General features: G+C 41.0%; 1 protein-coding gene and 1 long non-coding RNA gene across 7 annotated transcripts; one reads left to right on the top strand and one right to left on the bottom strand.

The window, feature by feature from the left end:
* Window positions 1–264: 264 nt before the first annotated feature.
* Window positions 265–11,542, bottom strand: cd99 (CD99 molecule). 6 transcript variants are annotated; one of them, XM_063877571.1, is made up of 13 exons: window positions 11,254–11,512; window positions 10,087–10,125; window positions 9,066–9,128; window positions 8,259–8,291; window positions 8,094–8,138; window positions 7,844–7,876; window positions 7,037–7,090; window positions 6,786–6,866; window positions 5,332–5,364; window positions 5,225–5,245; window positions 2,404–2,520; window positions 2,263–2,316; window positions 265–2,139 (listed from the first exon to the last, which is right to left on the bottom strand). In XM_063877571.1, exons 1-13 carry the CDS (start codon window positions 11,315–11,317, stop codon window positions 2,111–2,113), a joined length of 666 nt encoding a protein of 221 aa, XP_063733641.1. In that variant the 5' UTR covers window positions 11,318–11,512; the 3' UTR covers window positions 265–2,110. The 6 variants fall into 6 exon arrangements, with proteins under 6 accessions (XP_063733641.1, XP_063733642.1, XP_063733646.1 ...); XM_063877572.1 differs by having other exon boundaries at window positions 8,100–8,138; XM_063877576.1 differs by lacking the exon at window positions 9,066–9,128 and having other exon boundaries at window positions 8,100–8,138; window positions 11,254–11,542.
* On the top strand, window positions 6,162–13,725 carry LOC134860775 (uncharacterized). Its single transcript, XR_010165315.1, has 4 exons — window positions 6,162–6,255; window positions 12,192–12,478; window positions 13,325–13,588; window positions 13,698–13,725. It is a non-coding gene; the product is annotated as an uncharacterized LOC134860775 (long non-coding RNA).
* Window positions 13,726–14,672: the final 947 nt, after the last annotated feature.

Raw genomic sequence — 14,672 nt, 5'->3', positions numbered from 1 at the left:
CAACCAGTGAGCCTTGCCAAATGTTGTGCAACAGTGTGGACCTTCACAAGCTGCCCTCTGCTCTGTGTTCACCTCACATTAAAGGAAACAGGGAGGGAACATAAAGCACAAAAACAAACGCTCAAAACATATTCTGTCAAAAATACTTATTACCCGTATTAAGTATCTAAATGTGAAATCATTTTTAAACTGATTACTTTCTGTTACTTTAATATCAAATATCATTATTTTTATTAAATCAGAGTCAGTAAATTGAAGCAGGCGAACTGTACAACACTTTATTGAAAAACTCACATGTAGTACACCCGGATAAGATCTTAACTTGGAAATGACATGACAAAAACCTCCCAAAAAAAAAGTAGATCCTGGTGTAAAAGCTGAAAGCACACTGCAGCAGAAAGCGCCTATCCACATCCTCCAGTGTTTACAGCTCACACTACGCTCATTTTTCAGCATCATAACAACAATCCCCTCAGGCAATAGTTCTGATTTATGATACTTTGCAATAAAGGCATGACTCACGGGCGAGTCTGAGGAAAACGCATGACTCTGATTATCATAACTGCCACAAAAAGTGCATCAACACGGCCTCAGAGCGGCTGCTGAGGAAAACTGATAAGATAGACAGCCTGTAAAAAAATCATCCGTCTGCGATTGACTCCTAAACATTATTTCTTAAATCAAGAAGGAAAAGTTCTCCTTGTTTTATGATTTGTCGTGAAGCTGCACGTCTTTGATAGGGAGCATTAAACCTTATATAGTGGTTATGTAAAGGATGTAGCCAGCTGGTAATGTTGCTAGCATGGGTTGTAATAGCAAACCATGAGCTAATGATGCTAATTATCTGTAGCACCTTTCATATTAAACATGAGATTCTTTGTCAATGTAAGGCATAAAGAGGACAAAACTTCAAGGAATCAAATGACAGACAATAATTTTCCAAACACAAACAAAAAGCTTCCACTGTATGTTACATTTACACAAGATAGTAAGCATTTACCACATCACTACACTGTGTACATTTATTAGACCTTAAAATGTAGCAAAAATGAGCTCATTTCACAATCAGCATTTCATATTTAAAGCTCCTTCTGCTGGATTTGCATCCAGTTTTATGATAATTATGTCATACAACGTAAAACAAGCTGGAGATTAATATCTGTACACTAAAAGTGTCATTTTAGAAATAATAATGTCATTAAGTCTAATGGAATTATGTTAATCTACCATCAATAAGGAACCAAAGCTTTCTGTGATAAACATTTCACAACAAAAGCCCGACTCAAAGTATCTATGTCCTGAGAGGGTTGACTATTATTTTTGAAAAATCAGGAAGTATTGGGTTCTTTAGCAGTAGAATAAAAATGGAAGACTTTGAGACAGAAAGAGACCAAACAAAATATATTAAATCAGGGGGAGGGACTCAAAGTTAAATATAAGGGCAGCATTTGTGAGCTGTATTTTAATACCTATTTTAATTTGAAAATCCCCCGTATTTAGGCAGACTGAGGTGTGTTCACAAATAAAAATAACAACGAAATGTAGGAGTAAAATCACCTGGGGAAATACAACAATGGTAGACACCGCAAAAACAAACACTTATTTGTAACTGTAGTTAAAACAGGACAACGATTTCATGTGTTCAGTAGTAACACACAGCCAGAGCATAGGAACACAAACCACTATCATCTTAGTGATGACAGCAGTGACCGGAAGAGTGATGAGTGCCGTCTTTTCTGTTCAAGTTGCAATGTAAAGGAGCAGTGTGTGGGATTTAGGGACATCAAGTGGTGAGGCGTCAAGTTGCTTACCCCTCCCTTTACAAGAGATCTACAGTGGCCTTTCAGGCACAAGAAAACGGGATGAAAGCGGTTGAATCATTGCGGGGAGATACGTAGACTCCTTATATGAAGGGCTCATTGAAAGCTCATGAAAACATTCTTAGTCAAGTGATTATAAAACATGTTTGGGAATATTGTGCACCTTAAGTCCTACACACTGCTCCTTGAGTTTGTGTTATAAGGCTTTAGAACGATGATCGGAGGTTGGTTGAAGGCACATTTTGTAGAGAAGGCCACTGACTTGTCTTGCGCAGAATTGGAAGCTGTGTCTAGGACGTCCTGAGCAGGTCGCTGAAAACTGAAAAAGGTAAAGGAAGAAAGAGTTAGACACTACACTAGACTCTTTATACAGATGCTCTGCATGACATGACAAAGGAAGTAAGACATCTAAATGTTTTACAGTCCGTATCTTTCCACCTACCTTGAGGATCAGACCGATTACCATGTTGGCCTTTCCCACTCTCTGGATCTACACCTAAACACACAACATGTGGTCAGTGAGATGTTTATTTATTGGATATTGTCTGTATATAATCAGATGAGGCAGGAGTAACGTAGTGACCTCCTTGTATCTTGAAGCAGAGCTTCTTCTTCTGGTAGGCGAAGTAACTGGACGCTGCTCCCAACAGAGCTACTCCTATAGCGCTGGCAATCCCTGCAATCTGTCCAGACCCTGCTTCTGCAACACACACACACACACACACACACACACACACACACACACACACACACACACACACACACACACACACACACACACACACACACACACAGTAAAATGTATTAATATTTCTCCTAACTAAAGTTTACCTTTCTTTTTGTGTCAATTTATGCTAATTTTCTGTGGTCTTATATTTAGTATAATATATATAAAATAGTGTGTAATTTATTGTTAATTTCTACTGAGATATATTATTAAATAAAATAAATAACAAAATAATTTAGCTTAAAAATAAAAGTAGATATATTTTTCTAAACAAATCAGTGAAAGAATGTCAGAAATGAAAGTTACTTTGCACAATTTATAGCTCTTTAGTAGTAGTCTGATCTACTATAGTGTGCCCCCACTTATTCTGTATATTTCTATCCCCTGTTCTGTTTAGATAGATTCATTTAATTTGGAATCTTTGAAAGTTTTTCTAATCTAAAATGTAAATTAAAACAAGACAGGTGTTCCTTGTTTGACTGGCTATTCATTCTCAACATGTCAATAGTCATGTGATCACTCCTTAATTATTCCTGTCCTAAATGTGATCTTAATAGCGTTCATTCATTCTTACAGTATTGCGTAACCTGCGTCACCTCAGTCTTCCACGAGGTGGCGGTCAATAACTGGATGACACAGAAACTACACACACTGTGGGAAAAAGTTCCCAGCACACTCTGTATGGAATGTTTAAATATAGTCATGTAAAATAAAAAGGAACAAGAGCAACACACAGGCCGTTGGTATCAACCGGAGGATAACCAGTCAATGGGAAAACAAACAAAGTGAATAAAGGGAGAGAAAACAGGTCTATAGAGCAGGATTACAAGAGAATACACCCAGGCTCAAGGGCAGGGTGGGGCACGCACACACACACACATGCGCGCGCACACGCACACACACACACACACACACACACACACACACTGGCTGCAAACATCATAGGCCTGACTCTGCTGACTGGCAGTGAGTCATAAAGGAGTGGTGCGTCCTGTGACTAGTGCTAAAACAGGGCGTTGCATGGACATGAAAGAAAGAATCGCAGGATGCCGCAGGCCTGCAGGAGCATGCAGCCAGTGGGCGAAATGTGTCGGTGGTTCAGTGGGCGATAGAATGATTTTAAAATGTTAGAAATGTCAGGTAAACTGTAGTCAGTCAGGTCTACCTTCCATCGTTCATAAATCAGACGCATTGTGAAGTAAAAGTGTGTTTTATTCATTCTGCATCGTACAGCTCATGACAATGTCCCATGAAGAGCAAAAGTAAGAAAAAACTACAAAGAAGACACCAAAAATAAATACGCTGACGGAAACCGTAGAAGGACACAGAGAGCTTCTCATGAGCTCAAAAGTGCCAAGGGGGGAAAACATCTCATGATCCAGTTTATCAAAGTTTATCCAGATTGGTGGCTGTCGGTGCAAAGGCGCGACAACCGCCCAAAACACTTTCATTGCAAATATACTGTGTCAACGCCAGCGGGTGCACCGCTCCCACGTTTTCTAAACTCTGCACGTGTGTTGTGAAGTTGGTGAGGATGTTATTTGTTTATTATGTGCATCGATTTTGATAGTGGAAAGGTTCTTGTGCCGCTGTGGTGAGTTTGCACCTGCCAGCCACCGCACAAAAGGGAAGCACAACCAACTGTACATGTCGCCTCTGTCAGCTCAGTGCTTCAACTGCTGGTAATGTAAAGAATGTGTGCGCACATGGAAACATTACGCAGGACAACCAGGACCTACAAGCTTTAAAACAACATGAACAAACGTCCTGTGTGCTGCATTCACACATTAGAGACTCCCACTGCGGCACACTAACAACATAGTGAGTCATGGCTCTGCTGGGTGGAGTGAGAATAAAATAGATGTACTGTAAGCACACACCCACATGCAGCAGGGTGTCTGTAAGTCTGGAATAACAGGGAGAAAGTCAACAGTATACTATTTAGTCATTTAGTGGTGCTTCACCATACACAGATCTCCCAGCTCAAGTTCAGACATGCAGCTACAATAACAAAGGTCAAAGGGCACAGGAGGCGGATTCTAGAGCACGCAGAATCCTACACAGTTTCAATAACCTTCAAGAAAGAGTACAAAATTCCAGTAATCGTCCCAACCTCAGCTTGACAATTTTTTCCTTTTCTCTCACATTGTAGCAAACACTCTTAAACCTGAGAGCCAATCAGATGTGAGATGCTTCAGGGCATAGCTTGCAGCAGATTCATGGCCCTCTCTAACAGAGGGGTGAGGACCTGCTTTAAGTTGGACATCCACATATAGAATTCCTCAGGCATGTTAGCATTTAGCATCTTCAGGATTTGGCCCCACAGAAGGTCTGGATCTGCAACGACACACAATCGTAGCAGTGTTTTAGCCACAGAAACCAGACCGGGGTTCCAAATGTCAGACTAGGTCAATCCAACACCAAACACACCAGTTTTGTTTTGTTGAAATTCAACCAATGATCCAGCTGACAAGGGGCAGCTTTCAAAGCCAAATTGTAAAAAGATCACCACTACATCAAGTGTTGGCTCAGCGACCAAACAGAAGCAGTGAGTCCAACTTCCTCTCACAATGTAAACCGGAAATCCCATTAAGACTTTAAAAGCAGACGGACTCTCAAGGGAGCAATAAAACGCACCGAGACAGGAAGTAGAGAAGAAGATTAAACACGGGTTTACCTTGAGGCTCATCTGCACCACCTAGGATGAGGACACAACAAATTCAAAAGATTTAGTATTGTGGCAAACTTAGAACGGGACCGTAGAGTAAAATATATCAGACGTACCGTTAGAATCGTAGTTAGGGTTCACGGCACCACCTGGATTCAGACCACAGAAGAAGAAAAGTTTGACAATCTTAGTTTTTGTACTTTCCGGGTTTATTTTGAAATGTATTCTCTCTTTGTGTCTCTCCCCCCTGTGCTCCTGCCTCCCCCCCCTCAGCTGTGTCTTGTCACTGGGATTACCGGTGTGTATATAGGCCTGTCTTCCCTTGTCTACTTCTTCTTTGTTGTCCCTGTTCCCGTCTTCATGTCTGGTTTCCATGGGGTCCTGTACTCCTCATCTAGTTCCTCATGCTCCCCGGTTTGTGCATGTTGAACTGTTGTTTAAACTACCTGGCATCTTGTTTTTTCCGGCTCTTAAGTCCAACTTCCTGCCATACCCTGAGAGAATTAATAGTTTGGTTGTCATTAGGATTCCCCTTCTACGCCAGTTGGGAGGGGGAGTAGCCTCTGTTTCTATATCGTGTAGCAGAATATGATCTGAAACCAACCATGTGGATCCAATTAAACTGCAGAGCCAGCGGGTTTTTATTCCTCTTTCTTTGGTAGAAGAACAACTAATTACTTCCATGCTGAACCGCGGTAAAGACACACAAAACAAAGGCTGTCTCACCATTCCTTCAAGAGCATAAGTCTGAGCCATTTCATTATGGATTATTATTTAAATCATAAACTAGCGTCCTAAAATAAGCAGCTGATCACTCAATTTACCTGCCAGTCTGCCTTAAGCATGCCAAAACCACAAAAAGCGGTGTTCTGATGTCCATTTTTTGCACATTTCAGCAATATTTAAGTTCATAAACGCAGATAATGTTTAACCGCCAGATGTTCCTCTTTCTTTTTTTCCAGGACATTGGAGTTCTCAAGGACACACGGACCAGTAGGACTCACAAGGAGAAAATAATCCAAGCGACGCTGTAGCAACTGGTAAAATCACTAACATTTCAGATGCCATGTTTACAGACACGTTAGCCAACATGCTAATCCTTATTGTCAAGCTTCTTACGCTCACACCCATGAAATGCTTTTTTTTGTGTGTGGTTTGCAGAATGCCCCTACCGCGAAAGCACACTTAAAACTAATACACTTCCTTTTGAAGAACTAAGAATAAGATGTGGTCAGATTGGAATATGTCATGTTACCATGACAGTAAATATTTGTTGTGCCGTTCTCTTGAGAGGCTAAGCTTGAATGAGTCAGACACGAAAACAAAGGAAGGAAACTACATCAGGATGCAAAACTACAACCAGCGTTCAGAGGCAATTATATGTATATCAAACATTCATACTAGTTTGTTTACTAAGCGTTAGTGAGCAAATGTGATGCTTTTATTCTGCCTGAGGTTCCTCACACTGTCACAAGTCTACCATTAATATTCTTTGGTGACACTTCAGAGTAACAAGAGTATAAAAAAGCAGCAGCAGAGGATTTTAAACCCAAATAAAAAAGTGTCTCACCTCCTCCTGGGTGGCCTGGATCGGGCTTGTACCCATTATCATTAACATCCAATAAGTCGTTGTCATTGAAAGTTCCTCCACCTTTTTAGAAAACAACAATGTAACCATTAAAGTCGACATTTATAAGGATGAACTTGCTGTTGTACTACTACTACACATGGGAGTTGAATGAAAATAAAGATTATCAGCAGTGTTATCCCTTAACTTAATGCAGCAAGTAATAAACGATATGTGTGGACTGACTGACTGACCTCCTCCACTGGATGGTGGGTTCACTACAGGTTTGTCAGTTTTGGGGTAGGGATCTGTGGGCACAAATCACCATCATTTATGAAGAACAAACAGTAAAAAGGAGATGCATTATTGTGAGTGGTATCAGAGCATCATAATGACAAGAATGACTCACCATAAATCAACATGAGTGAGTTTGAGAATATGAGAAACACTGCACAACAGGACTGTGCTGTTTCTGAAAATGAATCAAAGCTAGGCTAATGTAGCATTTCCTCCTAGCATCCCCGTTTGGCTGCTTAGCTCATATACTTGGACAGCTAGGACACTGGATTAAAATAGAAAGTGTGCTTTAACGTGATGGAAGTAACACTACCTCAGATCATGAGGGGTGGGGGTAGCACTTATTTACGCTCTTGTATCGTAGCATTAGCATCCAGAAGCTATCATGGAAAGGGCTATCAAGGAAGAGTATGAAATGCCCCTGGCGCTGGAAGTAACAATTACGAGGACCTTTAATTGACCTAGTGACTCCAAATGCTAGATACACAGTTTTTGCTTCTATTTTATATGAATTTTTGTATGGATATTCTGAAGTCTTTTAATTGAAAACTCTTGGATTGCTAAGTCTCATTTTTATGAAGCCTTGTGCACACAGTAGCATTTCAGCAGCTAAAATTGGACCTTCACTGCTGATGAAGGGGTCTATCAAACCAATTGATTTAGGAAACATTTAGAATGCTTGTAAATAATACAAATAGGAAAGCTTCAGCCATTTCAGCTCATTGAAAACATTTATCATTTGATAGGAGGGACTTTCCCCTCACCTGGACCCACAGCATCCTCCAGATCAAAGCCACCTGTAATACACAAACACACACTTAAACACTCTTAAAAAAACACTTGTAGGCAAAGGTGATTTACATGTGACTATTTCATGTCAGTTTGATTTTATTAGGATGACTTTTTTTGCATTTTTGGCACTGTTTTGATCGTCAGCGCAGAAGCTAATGCTCCTAACTTAACGCAACTGTTCCTGCATGGCTACAAACCAGGACAGCTTAGTGGGAAACCTACCAGTACCTCCTGAACTCGGTTTCTTGGGCGGCTTAGTGGGCTCATCTGCAAATTTCAGAAAGAAAATCAGAATCCTGACTTTGCCTGTTATGAAAGCCCTGAAACTACAGCACATTTCCTTCCAAATTTCATATGGGAACTCGAGAACATGCACCGTTTATTTACCTGGTTTAACAGCATCGGAAAGGTCAAGCCCACCTGGATGGAGGAGGAAGGAAAAAAGCATTAACTGTCAACTGCTCCATTTAAAAGGAACGCTTCTCACATTGTTCAGGGTTAGTCAGTTCATTACTTTGCGCAGTATTTAGACACACACACACATCTTCATAGCTGTGATATAGGGATGCAACCACATTTTACAATGCAACCCATCCGGTTGGACCACATCGTAAAAATCCCTCATATGAAAAAGAAAAATGGACCTAGTTGTTATGTGTGAGGAATTCTTGTGTGATGGAGTTATGGTGTGTGACCCCAACAAAAGGTGAGGGGTCGCTAAAGACACAAATTGGTTCATTGGTATCTACAAAAATGCAGAAGAAGGTTGGCCTCGACTGACAGCGAGCTGCTCAACCCACATAGCCAAATTACCTGCACACTTTCCATTATGTGAAGTATGTGGGCATGTGTGTGTGCGTTACACAATCTAGGTCGTGGTTTTACATCTCTGTTGATGCACTGGTGCAGTCTGCATGAGGTGGGGTTGCCAGGTCTGAGTAATACCTGGTATTTGAGAAATACCTTTTTCACTGCAGTCTGATACTGGGTGTTGGCTGTACTTTTAACCTGGTTAATGTAAAATAACAACTTCAACAGCTCAGTTGAAAGTAATGACATGTTGAGATATTCCTGTGACAGTATGTGTGTGCACAAGAGAGAACACTGTGATAAAAACCAGATTAAATAAAAGGCGGCTTCCCTGGTAGGCTTTTTGTCTAATAACACACATGTGACAGGTGGAAGGATACGAACCATCACTTATAGGATTCTCTGGGGCCTTCGGTTGCTCTTTGGGCTTTGCAAGTGTAGGTGATACTAAGAAACAAAAATAAAAGGAGCAGTTTCTGACAGTTAGCATTTCTATAAAGCATCCAATTTTCTCTGAAATGTCCCCACTACTCTTGTTTTTAAAAGAGCTGAACATGTAGCTATCCCCCCTCTATGCGTGTACTTTCTGCCACTCAGTCGCTACATTGTTAAAGACTCCGACGCCCAACATCCCAACACTGAAAACTAAGACAATCCAGGCAGAGGACAACAGGTTCAGACACCGCCACATGCTTCCAGGGGGAAGGAAGTGACGATTCAGAAGGCCAATGTCTATGAGAACAATGCTACTCATTCCGCCTTCAAATTCCACTTTGATAGCTTGTATTGCTTTCACCTTCCCCAGCAGGCAGATGTGTTGGAGGTTAATCATTTGCATGTAAGGACACGACTGACAATGAGTAAAATCCATCCCCTTAAGACAACAAAAAGGATTTTGAAGTGGAAGTTCAAAAATAAGTGTGGGATAAAATGTGACACTTGTCCCCTTAAGAGAAGCATTTCTGTACTGAGTGAATGAAGATTTTATAATGATCTTTTTAGGATGATTCTGTTGATGCGAGTGCCTCGTCGCATACTTTATTAGCTCTATACTGTGTGCTGTTTATGTTGCCTTAATTTCCCATCATAACAGATACAGTTACTAATGAATCATCACTTCTGCTTCATCGCTGACGAAAAGATTGCACTGTGGGATTTTCAGAAAAGCGAATTCAGTCCATTTTCTACATTTGTAACAGTTAGTAAAATAAAATCCCAAATGTCTAAATCAGTCAAATATATGGATTTCTTTCCTAGTCGGATAAATATGTGAAGGAGCGAAGGAAGATGTGCTTTTTCAACTAAACCATCCCCAACCCAAGGTGTATACATCTGGTTAGCTGTTGCAATAACTCTGCAAATAGAAGCAAACATGTGATTATACTTTACAGGGAGGGTCACTCACCTGGATCATCGAAATCGAGAGCGTCAGACAGGTCAAATCCTGTGAGGAGGAACACCAGACATTAATAATCAACACTGATAGCAACAGGACAACATGTAAAAGCTGAGCCATAGTTTGAATCTCTCCCTGTGTTGCCCTTCACAGTGGAAGCACATGTGTCATGCGTTTGGCCCCTACAGAGTCAGTGTGTTTGCGGGTTCCTATGGTAACTCTGACTGATATGCTCTGAAACATGAGTCACTACTCGGTGAGGTGTTTCCCCACAGATAAGCAGATGCCTACACTTTGTTGCCAAGGAGGATTTAAGACAGTGAAACACACACAGGGTCATTTGTGTGAATGCATCAGTCTCTTACAAACCATTTCTCTTAACAAAAACATTGTTTGTTTACATCAATTCCAACTCTAAGGGAGCAAATCTGTGTATAATCTTATAGAAGTTTGGTCATTTTACATTTTTGACAATAGATTTTCACAAGCCAGAGAGCTCTTCTGATTTGAATAACACCTCTTCGTTTGAAATCTGTACGAAATATGAAACATCATCCATGATTAAGTAACCAAATATGTATGAAACTGACTTCAACTAGACGGCATGCCATCTTCCTCTCATGTGCGTGCCTGTGGTTTTCTCTGCAAACCCTCATTGGTTTAAACAGGAAGCAGAGACACACGGCACACAGCCAATACTATACAAGTATTAGCACTGTAAATTGAGTTAATTGTATGTCTCTTAGCAGGTCATATCTCCTGCTTATTTTAACTTCCACACTGTGCATCTTTTTGTTTGTTGTTTTTATCATACCTTTAATCCAGGTGCAGTAATGATGTCATACCCAAACTGGTATTTCTGTCCATTTTCTAATTCTCGCTTCTTCACTGTTGTATAACTTTAACATCCGTGCAGCAGATATTTAAGTATTAGTGGTGTTTTATAAACATGGGTGGAGTTCACATTCCAGGACTCCAAATCTCCCAAACTGGGGCTAATTCACTTAATAAATAACATTCTTTAGCATTCAACCAAGCTTCACTTTGCAGCCACTGTCATGATGTATCATTATTTAAGAAACAAAAACGGGATGCCATCCTGCATCACTTTAAAAGACAAGAATAAACATAAAGGAATTTCACAAGCTGGGATAAAAATAGAAGTAGTGAGCTTACCTTCTTGTGTTAAAGTGCCTGTAACAACAAAAAGGAGGGAAACAATCCTCAAACAGAGCTTCATGGTGTCTGTAGCGTGTACTCTCTCTGAGTTTCAATCGAGTTTACTTTTAAACCCTGCTCTAAAAAGTCTGCTTCAGCTGGAAGGTATTTGTGGACACAGCTTTCTTGTGCAGAGTGAAAAGCAGAGCAGCTCTGGTGTCCTGTTACAGAGTCATGATTCAACTTTGCCTACGAAGGGTGTGGCAGCCTGGCAGAGAAGCGGTTCGTGCTTTTATAATGAAGGATACATTAACCCCTTAATGACGCGTTGTGTCGAATAGTAAGCGTGACGTTTGATAGTATTTTTGACATACTATCGAGCCTGCCGATGAAAGCCTGTATCCGACACCACTCTGCTGCCTGAACAGTGTCTCTGAGAATAGCATCGGCATTCTTTAAGGAAGAACAGAGCCTTCAAACAACAGCCCATGTTACTGTAGCTACTCAATGAGTCAGCACTGCATTATATTGCTTTGCATCAAGCCTTCTGCAGAACACATGTTACATACCAAGCTGCCAGTGCCCTTTTGTTGTATTTCTGCATTATTCAACCAATAAAATGGACTTTGGCCAATAATTAATATAACAGAAGGATCAGAGTAATAGTGCGAGAGGTGAGGCAATAGGAGATTGATGTTTCGTTCACTCAATAACTTTGCTCACCATTTATGTAAATGTGGTAGAAGCCCTGACAGGCCACTGGGTGTCGCTGTTGCGCATCGAATGATTGTGTGTCCCTTGTGGGGGAGAGGTGTGAGTTGTGGGGGATCATTTTATACCTTGCAGAGTTAAAAGCGCCCAAACAGAGAATGTGTGTCGCTAATGGGTTGGTGGATGAGTCTATTGAGCTGTTTGTGTGTCAGCATGTAACTCGCTTTTATTTCACTCCATGCAAGGTGGACGAAGGAGAGCTTCTTTAATACTCCAGCAGAGCGTTTGACTCCGGGGACAGGACACAAGCTGAAAGACCAACTTCATTACCGAGCTATCTGACGCAGCAGCACCCTAACACGCTGCAGGGTCAACGTCACACCTCAGAGACGCTACTTAATGGAGAGTCAGCTGTCTGATCGGATGACACATGCGCAACAGCTCACAGCAACTTCACCAGCTGACGAGATGCAGCAGAAGAGAGACTGGAGGAAAGAAACAGAGATAAGTGGAGTTTCCTGTGATTTCAAAGGTTAGCCAAAAGCTGAACGCACACTCAAACAAACCAAAATGAAAATAAACTAAGAAGCAAACAATCCAACACACGTGGCCGCTGTGTGCTAGCAGCTAGCTGCTATGCTAATGCCCGTATAGTTGCTGCGGTCAAGGCTAATAAACCAACAACCCAGCGGTACATTCAGGAGAGATACATCAAACATTTAAACAGTAGAGATCAGTGGGGAAAGAACATAGCGTTTGATTACTGTTTTATGGATTTAGTATTTGTTGTCCTACTGTTATTGTCAGAGGTAATCAACAACAGCTGTGGGTGAGCACTTCGGGCTCTGATGATGTACACACTATGATCCTCCATTAGTTTTCTCCTCCTTTAACCTGCTTCTAGAGGTATGACATATGTGTGTGTTATATATTTAGCTGTAGTTGTATTTGTTGTGCAGGTGCATTTAATTCATGATGCTCCTATTTTCTTCATGCCTCACATTCAGAGGTTGATCATATTTAATCATCATTCATCCACATCTGAAGAAACTAAAGGGATTAAATAAATGATAGTATTTAGTTCCTGACTAAATCTACTTAATTACTGTACACCACTGCTCATATTAATAGATGCCTAAATATGTCCATGTTGCTGTTGTTAGAAGGCCATATATATATTCCAGTGATGGTATAACAGATTACTCTGATTTAAAGACGTGTGGATGTGTGAGTGACCAACAGCATGCCATGTTTGGTAGACATAAACAATAAATGAAGGTACCCATGATGAGCCAGCTGTGCCTAAATTGTGGTATGTTGATGTTTTCAACATACTATACTGACTTCATGGTGTCTCTTTCCTCTCTTCTCCCCACAGGAGGGCTAGGACATCTGACATCAATGAAGACGGAGGCTTCTTGAGTTTCTGAAAAACTTAAGGTGCTGTACTCTGACTTTTTTCTGATGTCTTCAACATACTATACTATGTCGTTGATTCTGACATTTCAATAGACTGTACTGACGTTATGGTGCCTTTTTGTTCTTTACTCCCCACCTGAGTGCAAGGACATCTGCTGGAGGAGTCCAAGGACATTTGACATCAATGGAGACGTCGTCTTCTTGAGTTTCTGGAAAACTTAAGGTACTACACTATGTATTTTTTTCGACATACTATACTGACTTTTAGTCATTAGTACTCAGTCATCAAGTTCCAAAATTCATGGTGTCTTTGTCTTCTTTTCTCCCCTCAGCAGTGCAGCGAGTCCCCCCCGGCTAGCCACCCGCTCCAGAGTTAGCATACTTACTTAAGTATGCTAAGTATGGGGGACTTTGCTGAATAAAATGTTTGTATGAAACTTAAAGTATTTGTCTGCTTTCTTTGGAAGTGTTAGTATTAACATGATTAATACTTCCATTACTTACCGTGTTCCCAGTATAAGGCCAGCTGATTCTGGCTTTAATCTCCATAACCCCCTGCATGTATTGTTCCGAAACACCGGGGGCATATGCCCCCAGGTCTCCAACCGCACCACTGGCCACCTCCAACCACACCTCTGCTGCCTCCACTGCTTCCCTCCCTGAGAACACTTGAGAAATCACCTGCCTTCTAACGGGTTCGATCCCAGTGCCACCCATCGCTCTCCCCTTAGTACCGAAGCACTAACCTCCACACTACTGGTGACACTGGCCCTCAGTGCTGAACTTTTGGTGTATTTGACTTCTTCATTTTTAAAAACACACCTTAAACAAACACCGCATAAGACCAACCATCCTCTATCTCCATGAGCTATGAGCCCTGATTACAGCTCTCTGCTTTCACTTCTTCATTTTTAAAAACACACCTTTAAACTCACTGTATGGCTCAAGACTTGAACCAACAACCTTCTGTTCTACCAAGCACTGTTCTACCACCATAAGCTATGGAATCAGATGAAAGCTCCCTGCTTTTACTTGTATTTGACTTTTTATTATAATATTTACTGTGATGTACTATACTTTTAGTATAGTACATAGTTTAAAGGTGTGTTTTTAAAAATGAAGAAGTGAAAGCAGAGAGCTGTAATCAGGGCTCATAGCTCATGGAGATAGAGGATGGTTGGTCTTATGCATTGTTAGTTTAAGGTGTCTTTCAAAAATGAAGAAGTCAAATACACCAAAGGTTCAGAGCTAAGGGCCAGTGTCACCAGTAGTGTGGAGGTTAGTGCTTCGGTACTAAGGGGAGAGCA

The sequence above is a fragment of the Eleginops maclovinus genome, chromosome 24 (assembly GCF_036324505.1).
Source record: "Eleginops maclovinus isolate JMC-PN-2008 ecotype Puerto Natales chromosome 24, JC_Emac_rtc_rv5, whole genome shotgun sequence".
Lineage (NCBI taxonomy): Eukaryota > Metazoa > Chordata > Actinopteri > Perciformes > Eleginopidae > Eleginops > Eleginops maclovinus.
This window is presented reverse-complemented; position numbering and strand designations above follow the sequence as displayed.